Source organism: Rhea americana, unplaced genomic scaffold (genome assembly GCF_003343005.1).
Source record: "Rhea americana isolate MKP2758 unplaced genomic scaffold, rheAme1 scaffold_62, whole genome shotgun sequence".
NCBI lineage: Eukaryota > Metazoa > Chordata > Aves > Rheiformes > Rheidae > Rhea > Rhea americana.
The window spans coordinates 3398497-3421804 of record NW_028186779.1 but is presented as its reverse complement, the minus strand read 5'-3'; the positions used below and the strand labels follow the sequence as shown (position 1 = coordinate 3421804).

The 23308-nt window shown below is 39.9% G+C and overlaps 1 protein-coding gene across 5 annotated transcripts in view; it reads right to left on the bottom strand.

Annotated features, from left to right (window-relative positions):
• The window catches only part of GLI3 (GLI family zinc finger 3), a 213438-nt gene that overhangs the window by 22253 nt on the left and 167877 nt on the right, over positions 1-23308 (bottom strand). For 3 of the 5 annotated variants that reach the window (XM_085320224.1, XM_085320223.1, XM_085320227.1), the window contains 3 exons: positions 21677-21893; positions 20150-20266; positions 18742-18882 (listed from right to left, as the gene is read on the bottom strand). In XM_085320224.1, the coding sequence (XP_085176350.1) occupies positions 18742-18882; positions 20150-20266; positions 21677-21893 (475 nt within the window). The remainder of the gene's footprint in view (positions 1-18741; positions 18883-20149; positions 20267-21676; positions 21894-23308) is intronic. The other 2 variants (XM_085320225.1, XM_085320226.1) reach the window with 2 other exon arrangements.

Genomic DNA, 23308 nt, shown 5'->3' with positions numbered 1-23308 from the left:
CTTCCGCATGCTAATGACTTCACACCTGAAGCTCATTAATTACTATACTGTTCTAGACTCCCATCTCTATTACTTAAGAAATTGGCAATGGCCATCAATGAAAAAAAAGAGAAAGGTCAAAATTAGAAGCCCAAGCCAACTGAAAAAAAAAAAGATGATTTGTAACTTGAGAAAGCCCATAGCAGATGGAATGGAATGAAAGGCATGGACAACATGGAAAGGCATGGAAACCAACAGCTGGAAGAAAAGGATAGAAACAGTAAGAAAGGAGGAAGCTGGGACAGCCCATCAGGAACCTTGCCATTCTGACTGAGCAGCTTTTCCCCTGCCTTTCACCCACCACCGCCTTTTTGCACCATTTTGGAGAACAGTGCTTAGTTCGCTCTGTTTCCTGAGTAGGAACACCATTTGCAACACATGTATTCTGCCCCAGGAAATGATGCTGATCCTAAATGCTCTTGGTAGGAGGAACCACAAAGTCCTCTGCCAAAAGAACTTCTCTATCCTCATTATTCCTCTGGAAGTCATTGCTTCYGCTCTCAGGTAAGGGGCGCACAGCAGATTCTGGATGCACTGAGGAACTAAAGAATTCTGCCCTGTAACAGCTCATCACCTTTTATTCGAGAGAAGCTGCTGCCCTTCCAGCATTACTGGCTCAAGAGTTTGTAAACGGCTCCCTCACTTGCCTCAGTGAGAAYGGCTTGGACTAACCCAGCACCTTTTGACTGCAACATCCAAATGAGCTCTCTCCTGAGAGGTGCAGACTGAGGGGGACTGTAGTCTCGAGCAGATGTTGTGATGAACAACTACGGTCAACAGCTATCTTTGGCCAGCACAGCTGCCACTGGGAGAAGACCTGGGTCTACAGCCGTATTTAAAATCTGCATTAAATATCTGGAGTCAATACAACACACAGGAAGAGAAGTTCCTGTCTCATGAGACTAATAACTTTGGAAGCATGGAATGCAAAAAGGAGAGCAGTTGAACTAATAATAATTAATAAACATTTGCATTTTGTAGGTTTTTTGACCCACATACTGTTTAACCAAGCTACGGTGAATCAAAGGATTTCTTAAGGAAGGGTTTGGAGAAGTTTAGTTCTTGAAATGTGGAGCTGTATTACTGATAAAGAGGCATATGCTAATTCAAAGGCCACAACCCAGCAGGACTCTTTTCTTCTCACCTCCCCACTTCAGCTGAAAATATAGGTCTGGCTTTTTTTTGTTGTCTCTCAGTATCAACAACTAAAGTCTCAATCTGAAACTTTTAAAAAAAAAAAAAAGATGTTTTCTTTCTGCTTCTCCTTTTGTTCTCTCACAATAAATTCCGTAGTTGTCTTTGTTGCCTATCAATAGGTTAAACATATCCAACTTGTATGTTTAAATGCTAAAGACAGAGAAGTCCCCAAGGATATGTCAATCTCTGGCTTTTGTACAAAGAAAATACTATATTTTGCTCAGAAGAGCTCTCTATGGCAATTTAAACACAGTGAGACAGACACAATATCCTGGAGAGAGGAAAACCTGCCTTATTACATTCCTGACCCAAGAGAAAGGATCTGCCCTTAGGACATAAAGAGAATCAGTGGGGGGTGGGGGGAAAGAGAAAAGTTATCTAATCCTAAAAATAAAGACAGCTTTTCATAATACAGCATGACCTTTCTTTTAATCTCTGATACAGTAGTTATACAGTATGGGTATGATAAAATACCAAAAGAGCAAACACAGCTTGCTCTTCAGGCTGAGAACTGATTCCCTGTCAGGGATACTGCATCTATGTTTCCAGGTTTTGGACGGCTTTTTGTGAGGCTTTCGGATATTCTGTGAAGGGAATGGAAGTCACGGGATATTGCAAGGATTCTTTCTCAGTAAGATCACATCTTGTTCTTGTTTTATTTAATATATTTATAATCACACATACAGTATAGCTAAATCTGTTAGCAGCGAAATGTAGCTCCATCAGGACAATATTTTACAGCTCTCGCTTGATTTCCTGTGTAAAACCRTACCTATAAAGCAATGGGCAGAAATTGCATCTTTACTTCCTTAAACTGAAAATTTAGTAAATGAGATTCTGCCAGAACATCAGCACAAAGYTGTGGGCATTAATCGTTCCACTTTTACATGGTATAAAATACACTTTGATGGTTCTCAGCTTTTCTTTTCTCTCTCATGCTCCCTCTATAACACAGTCTAAAATCAAGTTTCATCTCTTCCTTGAAAGATGAATTCTTACATTATTAGCTGGGAGGTTAATAGCCAAAACTAGCATGCTGTAAGAGTTCAGGCTTTCTTTACTCTTTTTTGTTTGTTTGTTCAAACATATGGAAATAATTTTTCAATAGATGCTGCTGTGGTAACTAAACCCTGTCATGTCTTCCAAACGCTACTCCACCTCTCTCTCCTCAGTCACTTGAACCTGTGACTTGCCCAACAACAGAACTAACTGCATCTATGTGAGGGGACTGCAGTAGAGAAGTGATGAGAAGTGGAAACTACAAGGCAGACACTTAGCTGTTCTCAAAAAGTTTTTTTTTTTTTTTTTGGCTTGTGCCTCTGTCTTCCAAGGATATGCTCTGTGCTCCTGAGAACTGCTGCTGAAGGGGAAAAGAAGTGACAGGGGCACCATGAGGATGACTGACTTATCGGGGTGCTGGGATGCAGAAGCCCATAGGGGAAGTGCCCCCCTCTCTGCTCCTACCTGGGGAGAAGGGCCTGCTGCAAGCTCACCACTCCTGGTGCTCTCCCCTCCAGTTTCTCCTACCCATCATCCCCATCATTTTTCTGCTTTAGCTGCACTCCCAGCTGCCTCTTGCTGTAGCGGACTCCAGTGCACAATTTCCTGCATTTGTATCACGTGCTTTACCCCTCCGTGAAGGTGCTGGTGACTTGTCCTCCACCTTCCACTTGCTTTGCATTTTTCTTGGTGATTCTTGCATCCTTTCTGGATGCATATTCTGGCCCCACAGTTTGAGAGCTGCACTGAGCATATAGCTGCTAAGCTAACAATACCTAGGGGAAAAAAGGCCTTTTGCTGTAGGGTAATATTTTCCAACAGCCTAAGTTCCTTAGCAGTTGTAAGCCCTTTTGGAAAAAGAAACCTGACATATGTAACCCCATTATAACTGTCACCTTCACCAGAACTTCAGCTGTGTGCACAAATCACTTTCTTATATACTCATGTTTGGCGTAGTCTTACTTTGTATTTCCTACGCTCTTCACATTTAGGTCCCCAAATCATAGCCACATTTTCCAGTAATCTATCTTGTGTGTCAAGTTCACATTAAAAAAATTATGGTAATTTGGCACCTGCAGCATGAAATGAAAGACCCAAGACAGACTAGTGAGGAAAAAAGGTGAGGGTGAAAGAAGCCAGGCAAAGTGTGTGCCAGTGAAGGAGAATTCCAAACTTGGCCTCAAGAGGACAGAGCTGGAGGAAAGACTGAAGAAAGGCCACTTGTTGAAGTTTTTAAGACCCACTGCTGACTAAGTGGTGAAACTGCGATGCTGGCCTTTCCATTGGAATAAAGACTGAAGGTGGTCTTTTCTCATGTCCTATACCCTTGCTCTGCACAGATGATCTAGACTTCAGCCTGTTCCACCTGGTTTCTTTCCTTCTTTCTCCATCTTGTACCTCCCATCACATACATACTCACGTAGGCATTCACACTCTCCACACTGGCCTTCTGGGAGCTGGCTACAGATGGGAGCACCAGAGCGAGATGCAGGAACTATTCCTGCCGAAACGTAACAGCTCTGTGGTGTGACTGCGAGGAGGCACAAAGCCTTCTCCTGCTGTAAGCTTGAGAGAAAAACTTCTCGTTACAAGGACTTCCACGCTCCCAGCAGATCTCAGTTCTTCTGTTACACATTTCTCTCTTTATCTAGTAAAAACAGTAGTGTAAAAARGGGGTAGAGATTCCCCTACAGTTGGATAAGGAAGAGGATAAAGAATAGTCTGAAAACGAACAAGAGCCCTTGAGTAGCGCTGTCATCACCACTGAATGTTGCCCAGAAAAATGCACTGTCTGAGTCTTTCTAGGAGTGATTGAATATGGAAGAACAGAAAACCATCTGAGGCTCAACTTCAAAATTTTCTGCCTCATGATCTTGGCATTTAGGGATAAAAATTGATTTTGTGTGCAAGTGCTAAAGAATTTCCAGGAAAACCAAGTTAAAACCCATTAAAACTCCCTAACAGGCAGTATCCAATGTGAACAATGGCTGACTTCCTTCTTTGCATTTATGAACTCATATACAGCTGTGTACAATCTTTAACAAAAACATATGGGAAAAACATGCCTTACACACACACACACACACACACACACAAAAGGTTCAAGGCCTGATCATCTAGGCTCTCAGCATTGCTGCAGATGTTAGTGTAACACACTTTAAAGTACATACTCTATTTTTTTCTACCTGGCAAGGAAGTACCAGAGAACTCCTGCTGGAGTATTTGAGAAGGAAGGCATCACAAATAGGCATTACAATAACGTACACATTTCGTTTTATTTGCAGATAGTGTGAACAATGAAAATATCATCCTGGTTTTGTAAGAAACATACTAGCACACACTAGGTAGAAGAACCAAATACTTTGGATGTTTTCCCACACTGCTGCACAAGACAAAAATCTATAGGCCTCCTTCCTGCCACCATAACTCATTCGACTTCAATGGAAATCAGACCTGCTGTATATATTAAACTAGAAATTAACTATTCTCCCCCTACATTGTTTGGTTTTGATAAATCCCAGCTCTTGCTCCTAGCTGCAATGCACAGATCTTGATTCTGTGAGCTGTTCTGCATTCATGGGCTCTTATGGCAGCGCAGAGCCCATTAAACTCTATTGGGTCCAAACGCACTGAGCTCTCTGCAGGACTGAGTCTTTAGCAGCTCTCACTGCTAGTTATTGTGCCTTGGGTTCAAACCAAACTAAAAGTAATAAYATTTCCCTTTAAAATAGCTCATGTTCACAAGAAAATAAAATGGGAGGAGACTTCTAATTTTCATAACACAGACCAYGCTGGTGGAGCCAGAAATAAACTTACTTAGTAAAGATACATAAAGAGGGAAAAAAAAGGAAGTAAAAAGTACTCAGCAAAATATCCCAACTAGTATGTTGCGTGAAATGAATATATTAAGCCCGAATTATTTCATACAAACTATATGGCCTTAATGAAAAAAAATCTACTGAAATTTACATGCCTTTCAGTGCAAGGGTTTGGAAATAGCCTAAAAGCAGGTTAGTACCAACAGGCTCTCTGAGTTAAAGAGAGAGTTAAAATGTAACCATTTATCATAGCAGCTTTATATCATTTTATATTAGCAAAGACAAAACTGCTTAATCCTATGAGCTAGCTTATAAATCTAAGAAATGCTGTAGTAAGATAAGGAAACACTAAAAAGTAGCATTTTTAGTATGATTTTGAAGACTTCCAAACTCCCAGAAAAGTACAACGGGTCATTTATCTACACAGAGGATTAGCAAAATACTCAATTCCTTACTGTCTTATTTTACCAAAAATCCTATGCACCYAATAAGGGAAACTACTAAGGTAAATGTCAGATAATTGAACGGATCTGCTGTTCAAGGTATGTTAAACATATGGCTAGAAACACTAAGCATGCAGGCAGGACTTGCTGAGCAGTGTGCCTTTCCCTTAGTTCAACCTTCGACCAGATTCCGTACAGGCATGCATTTTCCTCTGCTTTTAGTACTTTCTTAATGATTATGGCACACCTAACACTGATCTTCTTAAAATGAAAGAAAAGCTACTCTTCAGATGGATTCTCCTGTGTTAAGTCAATCTGTAAGTCTTTTTATATTTTTTAAAGAGTTTGATGCTTACTACGTGAACACATTCAAATTGCCCATACACTAAAAATACCAGTGCTTTGTCTGCAAAGGGAGACTGTTAAACAGCAGAATTTTTTTCAACAAGTGCACTTACTGTCTCTTTACAGATAATCTATGAGAGCTGCAGGTAAATTAAAGATAMTACCTGATCCACTTTTTGCAATAAAATGCACAAAGAATATAAGAGAGCCATGAGGGTAGTGACTTGAAAACATGCAACACTTCTCATAGAATCTACAAAGACATAGGTAGTGATAAAACATTACAGAAATCTTTAGTAGATGATGTATGTTTTAATGTTTGTTTCATCACAGAGGAGATCCTAGTGGAATTAATATAATATCAAAGGGTGATTGAAAGAGCACTGTGTTACAGTCACGACATGACAACTGAACTGAAGAAGATATTTCAGGCCTTTCCTCTTTAACATTTCTGTGAAGCRTTTCTAACAAACTTCAGCATGCGCAGCAATTTATTGCTGCTCTGAGACGCCTCTCTCGACTTTTTCTACTGGACATCCATTTACAACTTCTCTCTTCAAATCCTTGCTAGGCTTGGTCACCCCAGCCACATCCCAGCAGAAGTCAGGATTAGTTAAGGTCTCTATCACGTTACAAGTTAGTTGCCCTTGATACTCCAGGAAGTGGCAGCAGAGACACCTTCTTTCATGTCTATCTTGCCATGGGATAATGTTTTTTTTTTTTCACTCTTATATACCATAGACTTTCTTGCCTTGTAACCAGACTCCGGTAGTGTGTTTGGGCTATTGGAACGAAAGCGGTGTAGGATACAGGGAGAGTACCACCTAACACACTCAGGAAGAGCCAACACCAATTTTCTTTCTGCCCTGCACTCCACGCACCAATTTTCATTTACTCTCAGTGAAGTTAAAGGCTTCTGGTAACTAAACAATAATCCTAAATGATCTGGTTTATCTTCAAGAGTCATCTCTCCCCGCCTTATTGCACTGTGGCACTACCTGAACTGGACAGGCTTGTGCTGTCAATCCCAGAAGCCTGCAGCAGGAAACCAAAGTGCCGTCTCAGTGACAAGCCTGCATCTTTGTAACTCTCCCTCATCCAAAAACTATTGGAGCTGGAGCCTGGCGCCTTCAGAATGTGATATAAAACACACTTCTTTGTTCAGGCTTTTTTACTAACGGTAAGTGTTGGAATCCCCTTGGCAATTAATTTCCTGGCTGGTAATCCCCTGGCTCTGATCCATGCAGAGAAAGCTGCTGCGCTGGAGGGAGGTGTGAAAGGCACACGCTCCTTTTTCACGAAATGATTTAAATGACAGTGGCCAAGTCTCAAAACTTTAAACTTGCCCTGCGTAATGAAGTGAGCTCATTGTAAACTAATATAAGTAAACTCATTAAGCTGAGTGTAATGTGGCAAGTAGTGCAAATACTGCAGGTAGGATTTTCCCAATTATCTGTGGWAATATTTAAAGTGTTTTAAGTATAAGTATGCAAAGAGTATCCCATCTTATRGAGAAATAGAAATATACGTAGTATGTTAATTAGCAGTGATAATAAAGGATAAATCTTTATTCTATTGACTTTAAGAAAAATTAAGCTAACAACMACAACAAAAAATCACCATGTACCCATAATGTATCAGGCTGCTATGTTCCAAGCTCTTGCATAGAAGTACAAAACCATTCCAGAAATCCCACCTCATGCTGATAATTGGCAGAAAAATCAAGAGCTATTGCACTGCCTCTCCCTAACAGCCAGACCAGGTGGATTTGATCAGCTTTGACATACATTTTTTTTTAGATTTTCTGAGACAAGAGGACAGAGAAGATGTGTGGGCTATAAACAAYCAAACTCTGGAAGAAATCTGGACTGTTTCCTTTACTTTTAGACAAAATCTCCCACAAGAGGAAAAATGCTGGTACCATGCTCACATGTGCTGTGAAGATTGAGATAGCTTCTTTTTAATTATCCTAAACCAAGGCAGTCTTAACTATAGCACTCCAATTTTGGATTCATCAAATCAGGAAGCATCAGACCTAAAACAATATGGGAAATCCACCTGTCCATCACCCACCAGAATTTTTTTAAAAAAGAGAAGATCTCCCTGGTTGCATCTTCTTTCCACATGTTCCTGACATGGAGGGCCTACCAAAGGATCATAAGTGATTCCGGTACCAAGGGAATAACAGAATAATCATAATAGTAATWAAAAAGAGCATTTAAGGGATGAATACCTGTGGAGCAAGATCTTGCTTTCACTGAAAACACCCTGAAAAATCTCCCTYAATTCAGGGGGTACTGGATCAAGCCCGTGGCTGGCAAAAGTAACTGCTGGGGTAAGGTGCTAACTACAAAGAAAGGATGGACTTAGCTGTGCTGTGCTTCTCTGAAAATTTAGTGAGTCCCTACCTGCCGCTGTGCTGCTGCTGTTCTTTCTTTTAGTGCTTTCTTGACACATGCAGGAGAGGATAAAAGCCTAATGGGTGCGAGTGTCAGCACAATATAAATTACTGCAAGGGAAAACTTGATGCATGGCTTGGGATCTGAAAGAGGAATGTCCACCATTGTTTGTGATTATGGATCACATCACAATCTAATAGCAATTTTTATTTAATCAATAATTTCCATGCTGAACAGACAGCCCTGTTACAGAGAATCGACAAGCAGGTACTGATAGCGACAAGGCTTGTTATTAATCTTTACCCTGCCAACATATCAACCAAACTACTGTAAAAAAGCACCACCAAGATGGATTTAGAAGTAGAGCTTTTTTCTTCTTTCTTTCTTCCTGTCTTTTTCTTTCCTTCTCTCTTCTTTTTTCTTTCTCCTTCCCTCTCTTTGTATTTTTTTCTCTCTCACTTGCTCACTTTCTTTCTTTCTCTCTCTTCCCTTCCCTTTCTTTCTTTCCTTTTTTAGCTACCTAGCCCCAACCCTTTCCTCCCTTTCCAGGTATCTAATGTTTCATATACTTTATATCCTAAGTTTATTTGAAARACCTGCGGTTTGAATTGCACAAAAAGGCAATTCATATTAAGCAATTTCACAAATCAGTGGGACCTAGCCCAGTGCTCAGTGTTAGCCATTATAGGCTAATAAATCATACTTTCTCTTTGAGATGTCAATCGCCAAAGTGCTTTGTAAAAATGTTGGCATCTGTAATTCAGCGAAGCCTTTTCATCTTGAAATAAGATGCTCCAGACTGATAACAAGAATAATCCTCTCCTGATCAAAAAAAAAATCTGCATTTTACCAATTAAAGCTGCTGCCAGAAGCCAAACGGAGCAGCACTGAGACTCCACTGTAGTTTATCTCTGCTAAACACAAGGAGGAATACAGTTAGAGCTTTGTTTCATTTTCAGCTTGACTACTTTATCTCACGAAGAACTGCAGCATCTCAGCCCTGCAATACACGTAAGAATGGTACACGGAGACCTCATACCTACAGTACAAACCACCAAAGCTACCTACTCCCGACAAAAACACCACCCATTCATTTTATAGATTAGGCACCAGACATCTTGAAGACAAGTCACACTCAACAAAGTTTGAGCACTGGAACACTAAATTTAACCATATAAAAGACTCAGCTACTTTCTTCTATTAAGAGGTTACACAAACAAAGGAGGCAGAAAAAAATGAATCCCCACAGCCCAGACCTCAAAAAAAACCCYGCAGAAACTGAATCCCCGCTTAATACTTTGCAGAAGCAGTTTACCCACCCCTGCTTTCATTCATGCATGCAGAACTGCCATTTCTGTCTGTGAAAAAGCACTTGCACATGCAATARCTGGGCCCACATTCACAGACTTATACTCTCCCAGGCACCAGGCTTCTATGGGCAAACTCTTCAGGCACAATTTGGGTGGTCAACTGGGAAAAGATGGCACTTGTGACAAAGATACTGTAGATAAGATACTGAAGATGGGCTGCACCGTGGATAAAACCCTATTCACCTTGAGGAGACAAAAGCAGTGCAGAGACACAGCACACAGCACAGGCGACTCCAGAAAGTTGGAGGTACAGCCTTCCACTGCTTCACTGCAATAAGCCAGGCTGTGTGACAGCAAACGACTGGGTCAGCCGCAGTACAGCAGAAAAACCCGCACGGAAATGCCAGCTTCATCCAGGTGCATACGCTCTGTCCTGGCCCTTTGGACAGGACTGAATGTCCTTGCAGCCCTGAGGCAGAAAAAGGAGTAGGTCGAGCCTTCCATCTTCTCTGTTCTCCTAGAGATGCCAACAAGAGTCAGGAGCAGGAGAGCCAACTCCCACTGCAGCACTACTGCTGCCTCTGCCTTCAGTGTTCGGGCAGCAGTCTCCCTCGCAATTTGGCTGGCACCTTCTTATTTTACACTTTCTCCAAAAACTGGAAGCTATCTGTGAAACACAGCTAAAACCTGGAGGAGCTCACTAGGAACTGCAGAGCTAAATAAACACTTAAAAGAAATACGTATTTCCACAAATCAGCTGAATAGCGCTGTGTGATTAAAAGCACAGACAGACRCCAAACTCTGCTCACTGTCATGCACGGCCCTTTCCATTCAAATCCCCACTTGTTCCGMTTTAAATCTAAAAGGTTGGAGTAACTTCTTAGGGTGTAGGAGGGGCACTGTTCAGTCCCTACCCGCAACAGTGAAAAGGAAGTGCTATTTAAACTACATTTGGTAGTTTAGCAATCTCTTTCAGGGCCACCAAGTCAGAGACAATGACTTTGGCAACTCATATGAACAGCAGCCATAGCAGCAGTGGCAGACTAACAACTTCTCCTGATGCTGCGAAAGAAATGCTAATTAGAGGAATTAAAATAAAAAATGATTACATTTCGCTCTCCAAATCCCCTCTTAATACTTCACAGATTAGGATGGATTTATTTTTTTGTAAACGTTTTGCTATCAAAAAAAAAAATCCCACTTTACTTTTTTCCCTTCCGCTTCTGTGATTCACAGAAAGCCAGACTGCAGGTAGGGGAACTGCTGATGCACTTGTGGAGTGGAGTGCTTAAAAGGACCTGAGCCAAAGCACAGCTGGCCTTCAGGTCAGGCCCAGAGTGAATGTGATCTCTTCATGAGGCAGCAAGGCTGGTGCTAAATAGTGCAGGAATGCGGAAGGCATCCTGGTGGCAGAGGCAGAGCAAAGAGATSTTAGGAAAGCAAACAGGGGCTGGGCCAGACCCCAAACGCTGCTGAYGTCCCATGAAGCACACATAGAACAGCAGAGAGACTAGTCTGAGGTTACTTGACCTTAAAACCCAACAGCACTTACGTGGTTACCTTTGATAGGGGTTGAAGACTTTTCGCATGAAAACACATCTGTGTTAGGTACCCATATGGAAAGACAGGGAGAACGAACACGCTCTCTGGCGTATGAATCTGCATATTAGCTTTCACATGGCATACAGTGAATTGCCAGCCCATAAATGAGGCTACCATTCTGGCATATTTTAAAAATAGAGGTTTAATACTCTGTTCCATATAATTCAAAACAGTAAGGTGTTGTCTTAATTACAACTCAGCCTTTAAACAGGCAACAAGAAAGAGATCTCAAAATCTAAAAACTAAATATTCACCCAAAAGCTCTGGCCAGATGTTTTTCATGATTATTTGCTTTCTCTCTATAATCTCTCTTCCCTCTCTCTCCTCCCCCCTCTTCCCTCACAGCTACCAAGATCAGATATACTGAGTGGATGCATGAACTGAGAAACCCTGTCCATTGCTCTTGCCTCTAAAAGCGTCCCTCTGCCTTTCCCATGCTTTCCCCACCTTTAGCCCAAGCCCTGGGTTTGTATCACTTGAAGAACAATTTCTTTTGTACACAGCATTTCTTCTCCAAATTTGGATCAGGCTCCAGATTCCACTGAGTAAAAAATAAAGTAAAATAAATAAAATAAATAGGTAAAACCACCAACAAAAACCCTTTGCTGTTGTACATAAACCACTTTCCTTTTGGCAGGAAAAGAAATGATTACTATAATGGATTGCATGTTCTTAYCTATTCCTTACTCTTTTCAATTTAAAGGAAACATTTCTGAACATTTCAGGGCACTGGCTGTCATTGCCATGCACAATGAGCCTCCAAATGGGCTGAAGTCGCTCTCTGCTACTGCACTAGAATCAAATAAAATCATAAAGAAAATGCACTGAAAACAGCTTTTGCAAGTAAGAATAAAAATAAATAAATCCCTGCATGTATTACACACACATACAATCTAGGATGTGTAATTACACCCCTTCCGGACTGTGAAGGGCCTTGCTTCATGTAGCTGGGACTTTATCTGTGTCACAAACAGTTGCAAGCACACCTCCAGCTCCGAGAGAAAGGAAACCGCTAACGCACAGAGGATAAGCTGCCCTTTCGGACGGCTGTTTGTAATTGCCTGCTTACTCAGGCACAGATCCTTAGCCACACTGACATGACTAGCACCCTACCATCTTTGTCAGCCCCCGTTTGGTCATTGGACAGTTTTTCTTCTGGCAGACCAACCCGTGCACAACACCTGACTCACATAACCGTTTACAGCTTTGCCACTGCAACTATTACTCATGGGAATGGCTCTGATCTAAAAGACTGGCTTATCCCCTGTTGCAGCTAGATGCCTTCTAAAGTAGAGAGATGAAGCTCTCTCCACTTCTTACCTATCACATCCTATTGGAAAGGAGCTGAGGTAGAAACCACGGACCAAACACAGTGTGGCAGCAGAGGGAGTAAAAGACTTTCAAAAGTCTACTGATTTGGGGTGCCTCTATTTCTGGGTGTCCAGAATTATCCACTCTGAAGGGGTCTAGTCCTTCAGGGAGAGGACGGGCTCTTCACCTGCAAATCAGRTACGTTCTTAAGTGTTTCAAGCTCCACAGCATTGATTAAGGCACCCCAAATCACTACTGACACAGCAAAACTTGATCTGAAGTAGCCTCCAAACAACCTGGATTTTCTGTGGGTCTTCACAGATAACTGGACAACTTCTGCTATTCAGGGTGAAGCAGCGGAGGGTGAAAACCTTCAAAACTCAACTAAGGGAACTTTATGTACTGGTTCCTCTGAATATTGTTAGTACCTTATGATTATTAGTACCTTATGGTTATTAACAGCCAAACAATGGCTGGTACTTATGTATATAAGGGTACCAGAGAAACACAACGAACTTTCCTTTTGGCTTGCATGCAGTAACAGAGCCTGGTGTTATGCCCCTGGATACTGTTGGGGAAACTCTTCAGTCAAGGTGGCTTCTTAAAATAGACAGGAGGACTTCAGCAAATGAAATTCTGAATGTAAGAGATCACTATCAGTTTAGGGCTTTTTGATCCCATCTAACCAAACGTTACAACGAGAGAATTTTTATTACTGTACAATTAAGGAGAACACACTAACAAAAAATAGTTCTGCAGCTCTTCAAGCACGTTTTTAAACAAAAATAATTATCATCACAGCTACACAGCAGGGGGATGAGAAATAGGCAGCACTGCATTTTTATGATTGCCATTGTATTAATATTTAACAACGTCAGTCATTTCCTTGAAGGATAATTTTCTTAAATAAACTTTTATCTTTATTGTCTAGCCCTTTTGCAGTATTTTATTCTTAAACTGATTTCTGCAAGAAAAAAAGACAAACAGCAACAAAAAGCAGATCTTTAAAGTATACAGTATCTTATTAGCTTCTGGGTGCTCAAATGCATTTATCACATATTTAAAACAAACTTGAGCTCAGCTAAGCCCAATTATAATATCTCGCTGGGCAGAGAAATTAATTAAACAGCTGAATGATAAAGACCCCAGCAGCAAACCGAGGCTCTAAAATAAATATGATTTTTTTTTTCTTTTTTTAAATAAGAAGAGAAAGAAAGAAATCTATAACACACATGTTCAAACAGTAATGTAAGTAATCTTTTCAGGAGTGCAATGTGGTGTAAATAAGACTACCTGGCAGGCGAACACAGCAGCRGCTCTAATGCTCTCTCCAACTTTGTGATTTGCTAATGTGAAACACACGCATCCCTTTTGCACCAAGTTCAAATAACCCTGGAATTCCAGCAGTGCAGCTCAGTGACTAAACCAGAACAAGGGCAGAACTTGTCAGGATTTAAGAGCTTTCAGCAAAACCCTTCAATTGCAGCCGGTACCCTATTCCATAGAAGGATATCAATTATAGATAGTGACTTGCTTTAGCAGGGCAGTCGGTACTGTCAGACACTAGATAGACAACCATGAAGAATCATGAATCTTTCTATTAACTGTAGGAGAGGGGAAAAAAGGATGGATAGGTGCTATAAATAAGGCAGAGCATCTGAATGGTTTAACACACTTCCTCTTGGTGTATGCGTCATGAAAATTTAACCATGCTGAAATGCTGAATTCTAAGTGGCACATAGCTCTTGAAAATAAGAGCTTCCGCACCAAAATCACTGCTGTGTCAAATCCTTCTGGGTGGGTCAATGACAAATTTTTTATGTAGCTTTTTAGTTATTTATTCATAACAGCCCAGGTTCTGATCATAAATTCAGAAAGAAAACATTGTCTCTTGGAACCTAAAAACACTTCCATTTGCACCCACATTTTGCACTAGCAACAACAGGACTTAGCTATGGAAAGTCAAGCAGAAAAATACCATCAAATATTAAGTACTGTGCCAAAGACTTCGATTTCTGCTGTAAAACAGTACCATACATACAGACACAGACACATTTGAATTTACCCTTTCACATATAAACATACATAGCTACATCACACACAGCTATTTAATTCAAATAGTCCTAGAATCTGACTTGTTTACTGTTGATTTCAGAGTAAATTAAGTCCCATCATGCGCTGAAAGGCAATAAAGCTATCTTCATGTGAAAGAGGGACCGGAATATACATAAGCAAATTTACATCTACCTCTATCCAAACACATACATCTGTGTTTGTGGACAAACATCCATACATGATGAAAGTAATGATATCTAACATGTGAACTGCATGCATTGTGGAAAAATTCTCCTGACCTCCACTCTGCCTTGCTAGACTGGAATTTGCACTTACACACCTCGCCTAGAGCTTACCGCAAAACTAGCAGCTAGAAAGACACTTCCATCTTTTCCCTAAATACTGCAGTTTCTCTAAAATTCCAGCAGTTTGTGATACAAGACTTGGACAATAGTCTGTTCTATGCCAATAGAGATTTTGGGTCTAATACGATACCTTACTAACATGCATGGCTATAAAAAATAGCTTTGTTTTCCTGAAGAAGGGGGAAAATACATCATTTTAAGTCTTAATGCTTGCTTGCATAGATCCTGGAAGATTCAGCCTTAGTAGGATGTACAGGAATCCTTTTCAGGTCTTCTTTTGAAATTCTACATTTTACAGATTTTTCTCTTCCCAGATGAACTTGCAGAGCCCAGGGAATTGGTTTGGAAAGCTACAGTTGTACAGGTGCAGGGATATTCCAATTATTTCTAAGTCAAGCACACAAATGCATTTTCCTTTCTATTGCATATACGCTACATATCACATACTCAATGAAGTGAGCGATAGGAGTTTCTTGCAACTCTTTGTGAAGATCTACATAGTTGATTCTTAGTTTACTATGTAGTTCACTTCCTACTCCTAGTGTGGGCCAGTAGATATGTGTATACACTGTGATGTACTGCCTTATAAAGATATCTGCCCTACTTCTGAACACGTGACTGCAGCTCTCTGCTCATGCTAATTAGCCCTGCTAAGTGTAAGGGAATATAGGGACCCTGTGAGACATTACCTGAATGAGCCTAGGCAGTGCAATTTAAGCCTTTAGTGCCTGTATCTACGTCAGTTGCCCCTTCCTTGGAGATTACTATTCTGGAGTAGGGGTCAACAAAACAGGATGGTTATCTATACTTCTGCTCTTCTGGGTCACAGTCCAGCATCTTATTTCAACCATCCCCTTCAAGTTTGGCTGGAATGACTGAGGCCTCCAATCCATTCTGCTGGTGCTGGCAGAGGGTTAGGAATCACCTGCAGGGCTGCAGCGCTCAGCACAAGACACAACACAGCAGAGCTCTGCAGCAAGATCTGAAGGTTGGTATCTACTACCCTACAGAGCCTTGAGCCTGTTGGGAAGCACAGCACCATCCCAGCGACACTACTTCTTGCGTGCAAGCTAGCTCAGGTACTCAAGACAGCAGTGAGTGACTTGATGCAGACACATGCTGCTGCATGCAGCATCCAGCAGCATGGGATTCTGGGCTGACTGGGCCTCCAGCTGCAACTGCAGTGCAAATATTACACTGTAATGGATCCACTTACAACACTGAGACACATATTCTCTCTCTGCATAATTTGCGTGCACATATGCATACACCAAGTCAGAAACTCACCCAATGCAAAGTCACTGAGGTAAGTGTAGTACCTACTTGTACCTACTAAGATTTACCCACCAGTATTTGGGTATGAGTCATACACGAGCCGCATCAGTGAGGAATTTTTCAAAGGCCAAATTGCTATGTACAGACTTAAAACTTTCTTTCATAATCACACAACCAAACTAAACCGGGACAGCTCTGCTGTGAAACCCTACTGAGATTCAGACTTCACTTTCCCAGTTGCTGCAGGTGGACATCAGAGGCCTGTGACAATCAAGGGCAGACAAAATACGAGAAGTAAACAGCGGCGAAGGGCCACACTTTCAACAAAGGTCAATGTCTAAAGCTCTTCGCAATTCTGGACAGAAATAACTTGCTCAGCTCCACACAGCAGGCCTCTGTCAGAGCAGCAGAAGAAATCACAAACTAGGACCCCATCGCTGAGTCACACTGACTCTTGTAGTTTGATTTGTGCTACTTAAATGTGATGGTTGCAATGATGATGATGGTGATGATGATGATCTTATTGTCTTCAGGATCTCAAGTCAGGACTTGCTCCTCATAATCTTAAATGYTGTCAAAACACATCTGAATTTTGACCCTTGCCAAAAAGAACTCCTTGTATCACAGATTCCTTTCTCATCTGCCTGTTTTTATTGCTATAGAAATCCATTTGAGATGCTGCCATCATACAAAAGTATATGAAGTATGTTTTTTTCAGAGGAGTCTTGCTGCTGACTCTTACATTACAGCCAGATCCTCTAAAAAAATCATACCAGAAACAACAAATGTTCTTAAAAAAAAACAGAGAAAAAAGAACTACCACACCATCAATCTAATTCACCTAAAACTATAAAACATTAGCTAACAGGCACAGTGGAATTTAATTAGATTTTGTATCTGAAAGTTCAAAAAAATTCTCTTCCTTTTTTTTTCAATACCAATGGCATCTTTATTCTGAATTTTTCTTTTATTTCTTATATTTTGGTGTAAATTACTTACCATCATCATTGGGATCATTTTTGAGTACTGAGAAAGGTTTTCCAGGCATTGTAAAGCTTCAGTTTTACAATTATTAGCAGATATAAAGACTGCCTCTGCAGATTCCTAGATGATGTCAATCGGTCTGTTTGCATGGAATCAATTGCAAGACTGACACTTGATCTTTTAAATGCCTCCAATCCTTTGCAGCAGCCGGTCATATGGCTTTTCTTCCCCAAAAGATATTATGTCATTAAAAGACTCTCTCCTTACATTTCATTTTGGCCTATTAAAATGTTACATTGCATTTGGTGCAAAAATTGTCCACAGATGCTGCATAGAAAGTTGCATTAGAATTTTCAGTGTATCACAAAATTTCAATTTGTGATATTCTTTCATTTATTATTACTGTTACTACTTCTATTTAATTATAATAAAAATAATAACAAGGAATTAAAATACACCCTGAAGAACAATTGCCAGCACCACCAGACTCTCACACTCCAGCAAGTGCAAGCTGGCATTGCTTTACTGAAGTTAATTTTGTAGCATCATCTTGCCATAGCTGAGAATTTTGTGCATGGGGTTTGGAAATACATGTTTTTAATAATTTATAAATAATTTTATAAACAACTTTTTATATAAAATTATATAAAAATATATAAATATAAATTTAGATAAGTTTTATAAATAACTAGGGGGAAGTACATTCTTCAACAAGCTATTTCAGTAAGACTGGCAAGATTACACAACGTATTTTACAGGATCCTCAGGAAGGTATTAAGTATTTTCTAGAAAAACACAATTCTGATGCACAAATCACTTCCTGAAGATGATCTTTTCTAATCTGGATACAAGGAATTCCTTTTTGTTTCAGAGTATTTAGATTAGTCCTATGTGACCCTGCTAGCTAAGGAGCTTGGAAATACAGGGAGATTGTACTTGCTAGGACACATTCCTGATTTTGATGATTCCTTTTCTATCTTATCATTATACCAAATAGCAAAAATAATCTATTTTGGGGAGGTGACAAATAAGAAGACAAAACAAGACAGACAAAACTAATGCTTGGTGTAGTGTAAATAATACTATATGGTTTGCTTTTGCTAAGTAACTCTGTCTCCATGAATCTTGCCAAATAATCCACTTCAGTTTGCACACAACAGTAAATTGATACATAAAAAACCCTGCAAATCCTTAGAGAAGGAGAAGAATCCCTCTCCTCTCCCATTTCTACAGTAACAGTCTCTTTGGGGGAAAAAAATCAAACTTGGGTAAAGGTTAATAATAATTCATGTCCAGCTTACTATTACTCAATAACTATCAAAGTCTCTAACTCAAAATAGCGTTTGCTGGCTTACAGGATCAGAGCCATTACAATCTCTATTGAAGACTTTATTGAATTTTACACTAAGCTTTAGCTGACTGAACAGGTCAAGCACTGTGGCTCAGAGTTTTCTTTATTCTCAGAAACTCATAAACCCCTCTCCAGTTTGCAACGCTGTTGGCTAAGAAACTTGACTCAGCACAGGGTCAGAGACCCTGACCCCCATGAAAAAGGTCACGTAGTTTTAAAACCCAGTTCCTGAATACTATTAACTTACATGCACTAGCTGTTCCTGTGTGTCAAACTCCCGGGAACAGCCTTCCCAATGGCAGTTTGTCTCGTAGACCACTTCAGGCTCCTGTTTGCTTTCATCTTTGTCCCCTTCCTCTTTTACAAGGGTCATTCCTTCTGGCTGTTCCTGGAGAGAGGAAAAAACAGGGGTTAGGAGAGGAGAGAGGAAATTCTGAAACAGAAGAGAAAGAAAAGTGAATTACTTCAGTATTAAAAGAAGGATGCAGGGGGAGAGAATATGTTATTCTCAGTTCTGTCTATTGCTCCGTTTTATAAAATACAAAAGCTCAAAACAGGCCTCGTAAGCCAAAAAGCACAAGCAGACTACATGTAAAATATATTTCTCCTCCCCAGAATTATTCAGGACAGAGAATTTCTGAAAGAATCCCTTCACACATCAGTTATAACCAGATCATAAAGGCTCAGCTTCCCTCTCTTCATATTTAAGCAGCTCATTATTTACACACTTGTCCCTTATCATACAGGGACATTACTCATGAATAAGGCACTAATCAATATAGTTAATTTAATCAGAATTTGATGTTAGTACTACAGGCAAATATAAACTGGATCACCAATAATCCAAGGAGTGTTTTCATTGTTGATCCAGTGACAGTTTTGTACACAAAAATCTTTCCAAAAATAGATTGATAATTTTCTGGCTGTTAATCTATTCTTGTGTATAATGTCTGCAGAAGGAAAGGGAGTATTTAATTTTGGGTTTTGATTTTCCAGCTTCCGTTCCTCAAAGTACTTAATTCTTCCCAGTTTGCCGCTCAGGTTAAGAGTCATGTTAGAGTAAACATTCATTTCAGATTATGCACTCATGCTTTCTTTCCATTTCAGGATGGATCTAGACAGACTTTTTGTTTTCATGGATTCACTTGCAAGAGCAAGGCTCTAATTCTGATCTCCCCTAAGCTGTCACAAATCAGGACTAACTCTAGCAAAATTAGTTGTGTTAACTGGTATAGAAAATAGAGTAAACAAGATCAGAGTTCAATACCGAGGCTTCAATTCAGTTCAGTGCTAAATTCTGTTAAAAGTCAATGTGACCATTAATATTTTTGCTGAACAGAAAATTTTTCCTGAATAAAGACCTGAATGTCTTTCATTCACTTTTCCTTGGAGAACGGAGGGCTGGGCAGGTTCTGAACAGACAGAGGCAACTCTCCCCTCATCCTGCAACAGACCCATGTAACAGAGCAAATCCTCACTCTTTATACCTAATTCTATAATCAGTCCCTTGCTATTATGAGTTGATGCCGCCTCTGTGTGTACTAGATGAAGGGCCATTAGAGGGCAGGAAGCCTTAACACATGTGCTATAGGTAAGGTGTATCTTCCCTCCAGCAGTGAGATGAAAGGCCTACTAACGTAACCTAAACGCCATACCTGCACGCTTCCTGCACTTGGGCTGGGGAGGTCCTCATCAGGTTTTATCTTGGAGCGCTTGTTGTGCATTGGATCTCCAGTGCTGCTCACTGCAGATTCGCTTGTGGGTTTATTCTGCTGCAGGCAGTTTTTTTTTCCCCAAAAAAGACAAAATTAGACTGTGATAAATATGTAGCTCCAAACAGAAATATGCAGCATCTGCTCAGTAACTTTATTTGGAGATGCTACACTGTTAATTATATTGGATATGCAATTACATTGTGCTTCAATTACATAGCATTAACTTGTGGAATAGCTGCATCACTCAACCTTGTATTGGAGTTGGGAGGGAACAGGAAGGAGCACATTTGATGTAATTCTTTATTACAGACCAATGCTGTTTTTGTCAAGACAGGGAGGGGTGGGAAGAACTTGATTTTCCACATAATGATGACTTCAGAGAGGCAATTTTGAAAAAGTGAAATCACTCTGCATTAGTTTGAATAAACACAAGATATGTTTTTAGATACCTGGAGGAGAGGTTTTCCTTTATATCTGCCTACCAAATTTTCAGCTGTTTCCTGAGTTTCCAGTTATAATAGTGGCTAGGAAGAAAAACTGAACTGAGCATGAAACTCTTAGCCAGAAAATCTAGATGAAATCCTGTACTTTCTAAAGTCAATAGCAAAACTACTGCTGACATAAACAGGCCAGGATCTTGTTTTATCTCATGCTGTGCTAGACTGAATACTGTTATCTATACCTGCAGATGGATCTTGCAGGAATCCAGAGATCTTTCAGAGATATCTGAACTTGAACGGACCCCACAAAAAATTAGCAGTTCCTACAGCAACATATGCTGTTTCTACATTTGTAAGAGTTAGACAGGAGATAACAGCTCTCAGACTGACAAATAACCTATCCTAGGTCATTTGGAAACAAACAACATTAGTTAATAAGAAGTGTAATGCAAACTGCAATAAACTCCACATTATGGACCTGATTTACTGCTACACAGCTCTAGCTTTTGAGATCGTTATTGAAAAAATTAATGCAAACTCACTAAATCCAATTTTGCATAAATCAGAGAAGAAAGCCTCCCGACTTCTGCACAGTCTTGAGAGCTACTCTGTACTCACATATGTTCAGTAGGGCAAAATACGACTCTGTGTCTAGAGGTGCATTATAGTTACCCTAATTTGGAGGCGGAAGTTACTAACCTCTAACAAGTATTGTTTTAATGCATTTTTTGCCTTTCCTTGTTTCCCACCTATATTAAGTTGTCTAATCCAGGAGAGATGGTTTTGAATGAGAAGCTGCCAAAGCACACTGAAATATTTATGAGGGCTAAAAAGTATACTTCGAATCAGAAGTGTGCATACACTCTTGTGATTTATAATAGAGACTGCCAACGTTACAGCTGCAAGAAAATTGTTACTGAAGGTTCTCAGTGGCAGTTGTGATTAACTGCCAACAAGACAACATGATTTGTTTCATTTTCCATTTTTAAATTAACAAGGTGCAAAGATTTCTTTTGTTTTCTCTCACCTGTGTGGACTCAGAAGGCCCGGAGCTGACCTGGACAGGGTTCAGGACACTGGGGATGCCTGGGATGGGTCTCTGGGTAGGAAAAGTTGGAGCAGGATGAATGAGTGGAGGGCTGTGTCCAAAGGCTGAACCTAAGGTCTGCTGACGACTTATAATTTGCTGATGCATTTGTTGAAGGGATACTGGTGTAGGAGGGTATGTGAAACTCAGAGCAGGGCTGAATTCAGGAGAAAAAGGAGAGAAGAGGGAAGAAAAAGATAATGGTCATTACAATATGGAACTGTGCAGATCAAACCTTTAAAATATTTTTGATATATTTGCATTAATTGAAGTCAGATTCCTCCCCTTCCCCTCTTTCTTCATGCCCCAAAAGATGATAAACATTGCTTTTAAATCCAGAGTTGGCTTGGATTTACTATCAAGTGCAAAAATAACACCATAACAAAATGTAACATATTTTCCTAACATTTACCACAAAAACACAGAAAGCTGAGTGAAATAAAATTCAGAAAAACTGAAATACAAGGCAAGCAGTTCAATAACAGCTGTTTATTGCAATAACAAACTTTATATAAAGAAAAAGAATGGGTGCCTACACGCTTTGTAGTACTTTTATTGATAATGCAGTTCCCCTATGTTCGTGTGTATGAAGCAATTCCTTTAATCTTGGCTCGTGCTACGCTCTTTCATATGTCTCTAGATCTTATTACAAGAGGAGAGAAAATCAATTGGTTAAATGTGTTCTGAACACCATGCTTGTCATATCACTCATTTGTTTGTAAAGATGGAAAGCTCAGTTCATCCAGAATGTCACCTAAAGAATTTCCATCAGTGCCGTTTGGTTACAGAAACTGATGGATTAACCTTTCCCCTCTGAAACTGGTGATCAATGTGTTCAATGTAGAAATATTCCAATGGGAAAGCATTTCTCCTTCTTCCAGTTAAACAACATTAAATGTCTATTAAAACCCATTATGCATGTTAGTATCTGTCATCACTTCATTACTTCACCGTATTTCTCAGACCACAGTGACTTTGGAGGAAATTACACTGCCATCTAAAGACCTATTTTGCAGGTAGTGCCAAAGCATTCTTTGTGTCATACTTGAGAAATAAATGGTACAGAACTACATCTCACACAAGAATATGAGATTCTCCTGCAAACATTTGCCAATAACTTACAATCATAACAAAAAAAGGAAGAAAAATGGTATTCATTAATTTTTTATCTTCTAAAAAAATCAGTTCAAGAAAGTCATGTAAATTTAAAATATTGAGGCTTAAAAACAAGGGTGTAAGCATAACACCTTCTAAGAATCAGGACTTCTTCTAGTATCAGAAAGGTGGACTTAATCCAAATTTAAAGTCTGGAGTCTTAATTGTTGTTACTGTTAAGTGCATTAACTGAAAATATTGTGATACAAAAAGAGCTAAAATCATTTCAACCATTTTAAGTAATAATTCTACAGAAATTCTGAGTTCATTAATCTGACTATACATTTTGTCTGTTTGACTAAAATCCATAAAGAGACAGCTTCAATGTGATTACATTACTATTATTCCTGGTGAGAACTCTGCATTACAATAGTTTGCCCATTTAGGACAGAATATCATTAAGAATACCCTGGGAGA